The sequence below is a fragment of the Lepisosteus platostomus genome, chromosome 11 (assembly GCF_059453375.1).
Source record: "Lepisosteus platostomus isolate fLepPlt1 chromosome 11, fLepPlt1.hap1, whole genome shotgun sequence".
Lineage (NCBI taxonomy): Eukaryota > Metazoa > Chordata > Actinopteri > Semionotiformes > Lepisosteidae > Lepisosteus > Lepisosteus platostomus.
In genome coordinates this window covers 42,332,943-42,345,199 of record NC_142621.1, presented here as the reverse complement: position 1 = coordinate 42,345,199, position 12,257 = coordinate 42,332,943, and the positions used below count along the sequence as shown (strand labels likewise).

Genomic DNA, 12,257 nt, shown 5'->3' with positions numbered 1-12,257 from the left:
AAATAACCCATGAAACTGGATCACTTCGTTTTATAAAGAATAAATACAACTGATTGTTCTGCTCACTTGCAGTGCTTCCCGCCACATTTAGGAAGCTGTTTGAACCATGCATAGGTATGTGGGGGAATTTTACATTCCTTGTTCATGCCATTTATGAGACAGACCTTCAGGTCCAACCCTGGTCCCTTCTGGTGAATTCCTGAGACAGCACAGGTTCCTCGCTGAGTAACTAGGGAGTTGACATTAGAAAGACTACTATGGCTGGAATGTCTCACTTTAAGCTTTAAGACTCTTCTCAGCTGTCAGGAAACTTGACCTTTGGGTTCCAGAGACTCTGATGCTTTCCCTTCTCAGGGAGCGAATTAAACAAGAAAAAAAAAATCCCCAAATCCCTCACACCTGCTGCCTCTCTCCACCTGTAGCTGTGAGAGACAGACATTACTGCCATTTTTGTGTAAAGAGCACTGCTCAGCTGAAAGGGAGAAATGCAGACTGCATCAGTAAATTATTGAAACTAAAACCAATGAGTCAGCAATAGAATCTTTAAGCGTCATACGTGGTGAATTCAATGTCCCCTTTTTGTAGTGATCGTGCTACTTAATTGTTAATTTGATCAGACATGTTAATTGAGAACAAGTTCTCATTTACCAAGATTACCATTTATACTGGATACATTTTACTGCATTGCATTTACTGTGGTGCATTTTGCTGTAGAAAGTCTGAGTGAACCATCTGTATTCAGGAAGAGCGGACCGAAATAGAATAGGTTTTATAGATGAGTACATCTATATGTAGGCAATACGAGCTTTTGATAATTGTGCCTTTCGAAATAAAGCTGAAACTAAAACACGAATCAGAATAGTAAACAGCGTATCAGTGCAGAATCTGAATTTCACAACTGCATTACCTTTTGGCCCTAAATCAAACGCATTGTTCTTTTCTCTCCCTGATCATGTTTGGGGAGTGTAACCGAGTCAAACGTGTTGAGCAAGAATATGTAGGTCCTCTAATTGTAATACTTAAGCTTGTACACCACATTTATTACTTTAAAATCTTGGTAAAGACGGTGTACAAGGGTTTTTATATACCTAGAAGAAATCCTACGACGTGACCTTTGCTTTTATCTTTTTTGTGATCTTTAAAGATCTCGAGAATGATGCAACGAGGAGCTGGTTTTACGATCTGCTCCTGTAACTGTGCATTCTGGGTCGGCTTTGCTGTGATTGGCCGGTCATCCTCGAAACTTACAACACATTGGTCCCCGAGCCTGTCACTCAAACCTGATTTCCCGTAACACGTGGGACCAACATTTAGGAAGCCACGTTGACAAGGTAAATATGTCTTGTTTTATCAGAAGAAAGTAGGTTGAGGGTTGTGAAATTGCTGCCTGTAGGATTTAAGCACTGCTCAGGTAAGTGGTTAAACGAGGGCTGTCTAAAACGTATTCAACCGGCACCAGTTTTCTCCCGGAAATATTTTCAGAACGTGAATCTGTACAACAGCAAATGGCATTATGGCATTTATACACTCGAGATTGTAGTACACTATGTCATTTTTGCAGAAGTGTCTCTTTTTTAAACACTAGTCCGGTATGAAGCCTACCGACGTAAATATTAATAACGGGGCTGCATCATCTAAAAATGTGTGCTCTTTCCGGAAAAAAAAATCATTGCGACTACAATACGTACAGATCTCGTACTGTAAGAAAAATAATCGTCTGTACGGATTCGTGTGTTGCATGATGGAGAGATTCCGCGCTTTGCCTGTCGAATACAAGAACGTGATTCGTATTGCTACCGCTGTTTTGCAGGGGTTCGCTGAAATGAGTGTGGGGTTCATTGGAGCGGGCCAGCTGGCCCACGCGCTGGTCAAGGGGTTCACAGCAGCAGGTGAGGCGAGGACCGCTTCCGGAGATGTCCTGTGGGAGTGCTGTTCATTCATTGTGCCTTAAACTGATAAATGCATCGCCCTACGGGAAAAGCACCACAGTGGTGGAGACTCGGCCATTGTTTTTAATTTACAATATTAATAAAAGGACTTTACGGTGTTATTCCTTCCACCCACCCACAACTTTTCTAACCGCTTTATCTAATAACGGAGTCGGGTGGGAGCCAGCAAGCAATGTGCAAGCAAATGCAGGATACACCCTGGATGGGATGCCAGTCCATCGCAGGGCAAACAGACACAGACATGCACACACTATCACACCGGGGCCAGTTTCTCCCAGAAGCTGATTAACCTTGGGAGGAAACCAGAGAACCTGGAAGAAGCTCAAGCGAACATAGAGAGAACCATTCAAGCACCTCAGGGTCCCCGTGCTAACCACTGCCCTACATTGCTATTAATAAGAATAATTTGACCAACATTTTTAAGACATAACAATTTACAGAGATGCCTATTGCCTGTTCCCGGACATTGACTATTATTGATCGCTGTTTCAAGAGCTGGCTTTGCTGGGATAGCCTGGGCAAAGTCCCTTGCTCAGTGGCACAGTAGAGCCATCCAGTGATCTGATCAAGAGTCCAGAGCCCTGACCGTTACCCCACATTTCACCCGCCATAAAATGCAGGGCACCTGTTGTCGATTCTGTACTATTTGTTACATCTTATACATTTTACAAACCCCTGCAGTGTTCATGTGTGGGGCCTCTTCTGAAAATAAATATATGCAAATGTACAATATGTGTTAAGCATTTTAAGAAGGTACTTTAAAAAGGCACCTTCATTATATCTGTGTTCCTTTTATGTAATAATGACTCTTGTCTTGTAGAGCATATTGTGTTGTAAACGGCTTTAAATGTGTTCTATGGGGTGTCCCTGGAGTCAAATGCTTTTTGGTCTTGCTTCTGTGCCTCGAATCTTTCCCAGGTGTCATTGCCACTCACAAGATCACCGCCAGCTCTCCGGACACAGATCTGCCGACAGTGTCTGGACTGAGGGTAAGGGCCAGGAACGATCGGCCAAAAACGTAGGTGCTGTTGTGTAAAAGAGCAGTAAGCAGAGATGTTGTGAGCCGTTAACTGCAGGGGGGAGCTGCCAGTGGGAGCTGCCAGGTTTAGCACAGGGTGGTCGTTGGGAAGTTTGTGATGGCATCACAAAACAACAACCCGAATATCTTGTTTTGAAAACGAACATAGACACCTTCCACCCCCCGTACAAAAAAGTTTTCCGATATAAAATGAGAATAGTAGGAAAGCAGTCAATGTTATGTCAACTTAAACTTTCTGGAATACTGTATTAATGGCACAGAAAGTTGTTAATTGGATAGTGTATAAAAATGCACGTGTAATAAATAGTTTTTCAGACGCTGAGACTTTCATAATGGTGATTGATTTTTTTTTTAAATGAATTGTGAGTGGTTGCAGACATAATGTATTTAATCCTCCCTGACAGCAGTTTTTTTTCTTTTCTTAAGAAACTGGGGGTACATTTCACAACCAGCAACAAGGAGACTGTGAACAACAGCGACGTCCTGTTCCTAGCTGTGAAACCCCACATCATCCCCTTCGTCCTGGATGAGATCGGACCGGACATACAACAGAGACACCTGATAGTGTCCTGTGCAGCAGGTGTCACCATCAGCTCGATCGAGAAGGTGAGTGTAGAGCCTGCCTTTCAGATTAACACATGTTCATTTTCTGTCATTGAAGTCACACTGTATATCGACGGGGATGGTGGGATTTGAATGTGAAAATTAAAGGTTGAAGTCTATCTTTGCAGGAGGGCTTATTGTACTGTTAGTATCTGTTTTATGTCTTAACGGAGCAGCGCAGAGACGCAAAGTCTTTAGTTTCTTCCCTGACATAACTCTGCGAAGGTTTACTCTGAACACTTAGCTTGTCAAATTTAGTTTCAAGATGATTTGAATTAAGGATTAGAGAATATGGCCTAGCTATATTGGACACGTTCTAGAAAATGTGTCCCGAAACGAAATTAACCTCGTTTTTCGTGGAAGGTTCATTAACAAGGTAAGCTATGAGTGCTATTTTAAAGCGGTTTTAATGTTAAAACTAATCAGGTGAGGCGAGGAGTGGCACAATAGTTAGGCGCTTGGGCCCTGCGTTCAATTCTGGACCTAGGTTGTGGAGTTTGTATGTTCTCCTCGTGTTCGTGTGGGTTTCCTCCAGGTGCTCCGGTTTTCTCCCTCAGTCCAAAGACATACTGGTAGGTTAACTGGCTTCTGGGAAATTTGGCCCTGGTGTAAGTTGTGAGAGTATTTGTGTTTGTGTGAGTGGTTGCAGACGTAATTTACTTAAGAAGGTTCAAGCAGGTGGCTGCGTCAGCGTGCGTAGGCCGCAAAGGAACAAGTAGAAGTTTATTCCATGCTGAAAAGAGAAGAAACACAACGTTTTGGCTGTGGAGCTTGTGTTTCTTTTCCTCTGTTTTCGGCATGGAATAAACCTTAATCCTCCCCGACAGCATCTTATTTTCTTTTGTTGAGCAAGTGGGGGTGAATCTCAGGGGTCCCATCCAGGGTGTATCCTCCCCTGCACCTGTTGCCTGCCAGGCTCCCCCGTACCCCTGAACTGGACGAAGCGGTTAAGCGGCCACGTCAAACAGGCTCTGGCGCGCCCTGTAACCTGCGCCGCGTTTCTCTGCTCCTCACAGAAGCTGCTGCAGCACCGCCCGGAGCCGCGGGTGATGCGCATCATGACCAACACCCCCGTGGTGGTGCGAGAGGGGGCCACGGTGTACGCGACCGGCACCCACGCCGAGGTGGAGGACGGGCGGCTCCTGGAGCAGCTGATGGCCAGCGTGGGCTTCTGCACCGAGGTGGAGGAGGACCTGATCGACGCCGTGACGGGACTCAGTGGGAGCGGCCCGGCCTATGTGAGGGAGCCCGTCTCGCCTGGCCCGGGGAGGGCGGGTCTCGAGATCTAGGCCCTTTTTCCTCGATCGTTTTTGGGTGGTGGCCCCCCCCATCCCCGTCCCGGTGACCGCCGCGCCTGTTGGCGTTTTATTCCAGCCGAGCCCTCAGTTTCACAGTCAGACCCTTTACGGAGCTCAGAATAACCAGATTCATGTGAACTCTTTGCTCTAAATCACGCCAGAGCTTTACCTGAAGAAAGATATAAGATGTGAAGAAGGGGTCCGAATTTTGCAAGTGATAATAAAACCCCAAACTTGTGACTAGAAAAAAAACAACACATTTTCCAATGAAGCAACTTCTTGCATCAATTAATGCTCTAATGAAGGTGGGCTGAAATGAAAACCAGCAGGTGTGGGGGTCACAGGGACCAGGACTGGGGCCCACTGGGGTGTTGACCGTGGACAGACGCATCGTCCTCTTGGAAGTCTGTTAGCTTGCTCCTTCTCCAGCAGACTTCCACAGTTAATTCCATTTACTTCAGCTGTTAAAGGCCGACGCCTTTTCTGGTACTTGGCTTTGTTGGGGATTCATTTTTAAGCTTTACTACGTTTATTCACATAAGCAGCTGAGTTGCAAGGTGCAAGGTGGCACGCTGACTCCTCCTTTGACGAATGTTCGATTTGCAAATTTTCACGTCTACCCATTTGAAACATGTATAACCTTTATTCGGCATGTTTAGTGATTTTAGATTTTAGTGATTCTAGACTGTACTATACATCCTCCATCGGTCGTAGAACATCAGCCATCGAGGTCTGCTTCTGAGTATTGTTTCTTAATGCCGTATGTTTGTTTTAATTAGCACTCGTTAGTGTAATAGATATTTTACACTCCTTATGTGTACTATATGTAAGCCTTTTTTTCCTATTTTTAAAGCAATTTCGATGTCATGTGTCTCTAATTATTGCCCCCAATTAGTGGTAAATTCATTTTTAACAAACATTTGGTTCATGAGTGACATTTAAGGAATGTTTCCCTTTTGAAAAATGTGGAGTCGGTGTACTGTAAGCAGAACAACATGCGTGGTTTCCTTTAGTTGTGGGGAAACGGGAATTACAAATAAGACCGCATGATAAGCTTTACTGTATGTGAAATGAACAGCTTTCTCTCGGTGACTGTTTTCCCTGTGCGTTTCTGTTCTGTTCATTGTTTTAATGGCCTGTCCTTTTTCTTTCCAGGCGTTCACGGCTCTTGATGCCCTGGCAGATGGTGGGGTGAAAATGGGGCTCCCCAGACGACTGGCAGTCCGACTTGGGGCTCAGGCCCTACTGGTTAGTGATATGGGCACCAAAAAAAGTGCATTTAAACAACAGCTTTGATCTGCCATGAAGCAGAAGTTTTATCATTTATTTTTAATTTTTTTTTTATTTAGAGAATGTTTGCTTAAGGGTGTATTCCGTCCCTAATTAACAAGATAATAAGGGTTTAAAAACCATGAACGACACCTGAAGTTGTGCTTACAACTGATTTTTTTTTAACTTTCTTTTCCACTTTTCAGCACATTCACTCAGGGCGTTAGCATCTAAACTGTTATATTTGCAGAAAACGGTAAATTCCAGATAACTACAGGTCTTAACTTGAGACATTTTAATTAATTTGAGTTTTTAGACATCATTTCAGAATCCCTATTTCATAAGAAAGTAAAAAAGATTAGAAATGTAATAAGCTGTTAAACCCTTCCAGCTCAATTGGTTACTAGTAGCTAATTGGTCAGGTGATCTCACCCAGTCCTTTCTCTGGCTGTTAACTTCACCAATACAGCTCAGTTACTTATTCCAAACTCCCACCACCCTTACTGTAACAAAAGTGTCTCTTGTTCTTGTTTTCGAATTCCATGTAATCTTTTCACTTCAAGTTTAAACTAATTTCCACAGGCTTTCAATTATGGTTCCCTCTGTCAATGCCTCTTAGAGTTTGGAGTACTCGAAGAAAACCTTACCTTAGAGTAAAATGTAAGGGACTGCACCAGAAAATGCAGTTTAATCTTCCAAAAAGGCCTTTGTAAATAATTGTGGCTATATAAGAAAGATAGGACAAAGATATGTTTTGTGGTCAGATTAGTTTAACATGGCATTGAGCTGTGGACGTGCAACACGTTACCAGGGGCAGTGTAAAGTGTTGGTTGTATCCCTGGGCATCTCCTTCTCCAGATTAAACTGTTTTACCCTGGAGTGTGTTTGAGGGAGAGAGATGGACAACATGGAGGATGACATGTTAGTTTGAGGCACAACATTCATTGTTTTAGGGGTTTGGCCTGTTCAGCCCTTCCAGCAGTGAGAAAGTTGCAAGGAAATTAATCTCCACAGGTCCATAAGTCCACAGGAAAACCCACTGGGAAGAAATATTCATGCAACAGAGAGATTCTGAACTATGTTTTTGCACAATGTCGTAATGTAACTTTTTCCATCATATTTGGTTCCTGGTTCTGCTTCTTCGCTGGATGAAGCTTCTGAATCTCCCATTAACCTAAGTAAAATAACCTCTGCTGTTATTTACATGGCTCTGTTTTTCAGCTATTTCTTCTTAAAATCTCGCTCTTGGGCACGAAGTAAAATTTTGCAGTGTCTCCCTGTAACTTCTGCCCTCTGCGTCCTCATTCCACTCACTGTCTTTCCTGTGTGCTGCTCCCAGGGAGCTGCTAAGATGCTGCTGGATTCGGAGCAGCACCCCGGCCAGCTGAAAGATAACGTGTGCTCACCCGGCGGCGCCACCATCCACGCCCTGCACTTTCTAGAGAGTGGCGGATTCCGCAGCCTGCTCATCAATGCAGTAGAGGCATCTTGCATCAGGACCAGGTACAGCACTTGTTGCCTAGGTAACCGAGGGATGCTTTTTTTGTGTATAACCACTTGCTGATGACGGAAGAAGCAGCTCGCTGCTCAGCTCCTCCACAATTTGATGTAAGCGCCATTATCGGACCAAAAATCTTTTCTCCTCTTTTATTTTTTTTTAAATTCAATATTATTTTTATATTGACAGATGGAAAGCTTTTCTTCAGGACCTTAATGTGAACCTTTATGCTGAAAATAATTATTATTTTAGTTAAAATTGAAAGTAGCAGTTTTCAGCAACCGGATTCTTATTTCTATCACCCTAATTGGGCTTCCATGAGTGAGGCTTAACAAATATGCACAAGAAAAAAAATCTTCCCATGTTTCGGGTTTGTTATGCTGCAATTCTACCAGCAGATGGCATGAATAGATAATATTTTAAAGGCGAATGGGTTCCATCTCAGCTGTTCAGGGTATTCATCTTTTAACTTTAAATGTGTTGATAAAACAGCAGCTTGTTATGTCCTTGTGAGCCCATAGATCTTTCACTACAGCTCATTCTGCTCGATGTGGAAGAGACGTTTGCTTCATACGCGTACAGACCTCCTTTCATTACCCTGACGTTGCCTGAATGCTGGAGCAGCTGTGACCCATGTCTCTGTGCTTGACCCACGGGGCCCTTTAGGGAGCTGCAGACCCTGGCTGACCAAGAGCAGATCTCCCCAGCCGCCATCAAGAAGACCACACTGGACAAGGTCCGCCAGCAGTCGCCCCAGATGGGAGCCAAGGCCGGGCTCAACCTCTTCAATAACAAGCACCCAGGCATCAAGAAGCACTGAGCGGGCGCCGGGGGGAGCGTCAGGTGGCGACTTCGCCTGCCGATACCTCGGCAACAGAAGTGCTTGTCAAAGCCAGCGGTCCTTTCTTCGCACGAGAGCCTCTTGCAGCGGTAGTGAGGACACTGAAGTCAGAACATAAACTGGGGGAGGTGCGACAACAGCCAGATCCCTCTTTTAGATGAGGCTAAATTTTGCAGCTAGCAATTGTAGCACGTTGTTGTTTCGGGATGAAAAGTTTTCTGCATTACACATGTTGTTTTAGTTTTTGTTTTTCTTATTTTTTATTTACTTTTTTTTCTTATCCTGTCAAAAACGTTTCAGGTTTTCATTGTGCCCTGAAAGTACCAAACTCTTTTGGTATGAATACTCTTGGCCAACAGAAATCATGAAGTGTACTGTGATGAAAACCATCATGTCCTTAGCGAGTTATGCCGCCTGTGGAAGGGTCATAGTGTGGATCAGTCTTTGTCATCTCCGGTTTTATGATTTTTATTAGATATTTCATCTAGTGATGTAAAATAAGGACTTTGGGGTACTACATTCTCTTTTTAAAGAAGTCCCACATTTGTACTTCCACAGGAAGTGAAATTTGTTCAAGGCCACAGGGTGTCATGCAGTGTACCATGGAATAAAATTGGCACAACAGCCTTTGTTTTACACATCATTGAAAAGGCTGTCAATTTGCAATGATCCACCATGCATCACATGTGTTGCAAGCAAGTTCCGAAATGCTGTGTTAGACATTGAGAGCACCAGTCTGCAGAGATGAATTGGGGTTAAAAAGTGAAAAGCAAAAATCTGGTGATTGCAAGACTGTATCCAGAAAGATAATTAGCAGTGCGAACTTCACACAGGCATGTCCTCTTGACAACATGCTTTACTGCTTCAATTTAATGCATATTTTTTGTAGTTTTATATATTTTATATATATATACAGGGGAAAAAACAAGCCTTGATTTTGAAAAATAAAGCACACTAAATCTCAGTCATCTCTTCGTTGTTACACATATTCCAAAAGAGAAATGAAATGGGTACAAGAAACAACATTAAAGAACCAATAGTATGTCGGTCATGAAATGTATGTTTGTCAACATAAAGCTTGCTTCACTTAATGTTGCTAAGTGGAAAGTGTTAATAATCATTTCATTTTATGTTACAGAATGTGTAGTAGAATATTTTTGTTACAAGTAAAACTATGTATTATGGATACAGAGGGATCTCAAATTTGGCCAATTCTGAAGTGTCTCACTGACATGTTTTATTTGGCAGATTAAAGAGATTTTAGAAACTGAACAGTTTTATATGAGCAATTCTTTTTAAATAACAATCAAGGCTTCTTTTTTTTTTACTCTTTTTGGACAGGAGTAAGTACTTTCAATTAACATTTGAAACCAACATCTCAGTTCCCACTTATTGAATAAGCAAATTCTACATTTAAACAGAGCCCTTCTACATGTCGAAAGTGCTCTTGTGATCTTCAAGGTATTATTTGTAAGGAGATGTTCTGCATAAACCTTACTGAATGTCTGCACATTCACTGCCACCTGTGCATTCAAAAATAATTGGCATTCATTGAATTGAATGGTTAATTGGATTAGCCCAAAGCCTCTTGATTTTTTAGAACCGACTCCCTGATTTTTAAGCTTCTTAAAAGCGAGTGCCAGGTTATGCTTGGTGTTTTTATTTTCGACTCTTGAGGTTCACTGATGTGTCATCCCAGGCAGAACAGTAGAAGCATACCTGCTAAGTGCTTGTAATGGACATTAATAAATTTCCCAGGCAGAATGAAGCCCATCTGGCTTCAAACTGCCACTTGATAATACGGAGGACAGTTGGGACTTTTAAACCTCACATGTCACAGGGCCTCTTGTTAGATGTGCTTTTCCTTCTAGGACCAGAAATTGCAAGAAGCAAACGTTAAACAAGCTTTAAGAACTGACCTCAATCAGATTACCAGTGTGTCATCTTTTATCAGTTGACTGAAACACTTGTCCTTTTGCGGTCCAGAATATTTTTGTCAGTTTTTTGAAAAAGCACTTTGTCCTTTTAAGGTGTACAGGATGTGTTTTGCTTGTGAATGCATTTTTGATTAAAACAGACTGCTGCCTTTTACAGTAATGCAGGTTTAAGTCCTGGAATCAGTATTGCTGACTTCCTCTATAGTATCTTTAAAAACTGCAGTATTGCACTTATTTAAAATGCAATGCAAAAAGAGTCTATAGCAGGGGAACACGTTCAGAACACTTTGGAGAAATCCTTAAATAACCAGCTTGGAAACTGATTACATGATACAGTAGATGATTTGAGCTGAATAGTTATGTTGCTGTATGTAAGCTTGACAGTGCCTTGTCATTTACCACTGGTCAGTTGTAACTAAGATGCTAAATATTGAAGCGGGCCAACATTGAATGTTAAAAACTGAACTTGGCAAAGTCGTTTGCTGCCATACCTCTCAGTGTGCACTGGTTACACCTTGCTGTGACAATGATAGGGGATAATGATATCTGTCGAATGTCATACATATCCCTAGTCACAGAATAACCCTGGTCCTCAATTATGATGCCAAGATGGACTGTAGGAAGAACCATATCCACTCTAGGCTACCTCAGCAGCTTCTCAAGTGATAAACCAATTTGGACCTGAGCTCCACCTCTCTGACATCGAGAGAAGCGCATTTTGTGGTGTCAGCTTTCTTTGCTGCAGACTCAGACCACTAAACCACCATGGTGATTGGATTCAGATGGGTTATCTTAAGAAGTCAGTGAGGCTCTGGTTTGACTGGAGCGATGAATCACTGGCCTGCAAAGTAGAAGAAACTGTCCCAATCTTGCATTTAATAATTCTTTTCAATTTTTTTTTGGGGTGCACAGCTGTACGTAGTATCCTCTCATCTCCCTGTTTGTCAATAAAAATGTGTTCACACACATAGATAAAACATGAAGCCTCCCTTGCACGTCACTAGCAAGCACACTTCACAATTCTGAGTATCACTTATGTCTAGATAAAGAGAAGTGGAATAGAATGGGAGATATGAGACACTTCTGTAAAAAAAAAAGGTTTTTACCTTAAAATGGCACTGTGCCCTGTAAATATCAAAAGCTGACAAGCTCTGGGATTTGTGCTCATTTTCTTTCCTAACAAGTCACACTCTTAAGTAGGCTTCAGTGCTTTCCGTTTGTTTGTGCTTGAGGATTTTTGTTACAGTCACAGCAAGGCAATGAAGTCTTGGCGTAATCCCTCTTTTATTCAAAAGGTTATACTCCACTGCCTCGCAGCACTCTCCAGCTAGATAAGTCGGCCTGAAATACCTTTTCATTTGCTTCTCATTATGCCTGTCGATGTTGCCAGGCTTTTGTGAGCTTCCTTTGATTCGGAGGAAGAAGAAGAAGAGGCGTGTGTGAGCAGTGCCAGCAACTTTGATATGATCTCTCAAAGGAACTGCCACGGAGGATAGCCACTAGAGGGTGCCAGTACATACTGCCTCACACTACTTCTAAAGGACGTTGGTTTTTTGAAATGCCACAAAAGAGAAATAAAAATGATCCGAATGCAGAAAGAACATAATTTTTTTTCTGTAGTTGCGTGATTCTGAAGTTACTGAGTTTATTCAGTGTTTCTCGTCTTTGTCCTTAAAAACATCTAAATATCCACTTCTTTCTTAGTTTTGTGGCTTATTTGGTGCAGCCTGTGTTCCACAGTTGCTTTAGAACCTATTATCGGAGGAATCTACCACTTTGTGATATCTTACATAGCTAAAAGTGCATTCTCTCTTTGTTGTATT

The 12,257-nt window shown here is 42.4% G+C and overlaps 1 protein-coding gene across 2 annotated transcripts; it reads left to right on the top strand.

Annotated features, from left to right (window-relative positions):
• The first annotated feature begins 1,176 nt into the window (after window positions 1-1,176).
• Window positions 1,177-9,461, top strand: pycr1b (pyrroline-5-carboxylate reductase 1b). 2 transcript variants are annotated; one of them, XM_088599778.1, is made up of 8 exons: window positions 1,177-1,331; window positions 1,811-1,889; window positions 2,868-2,938; window positions 3,415-3,594; window positions 4,608-4,829; window positions 6,045-6,137; window positions 7,498-7,661; window positions 8,323-9,461. In XM_088599778.1, exons 2-8 carry the CDS (start codon window positions 1,823-1,825, stop codon window positions 8,474-8,476), a joined length of 951 nt encoding a protein of 316 aa, XP_088455904.1. In that variant the 5' UTR covers window positions 1,177-1,331; window positions 1,811-1,822; the 3' UTR covers window positions 8,477-9,461. The 2 variants fall into 2 exon arrangements, with proteins under 2 accessions (XP_088455904.1, XP_088455905.1); XM_088599779.1 differs by having other exon boundaries at window positions 1,275-1,411.
• The last annotated feature ends 2,796 nt before the right edge of the window (window positions 9,462-12,257 follow it).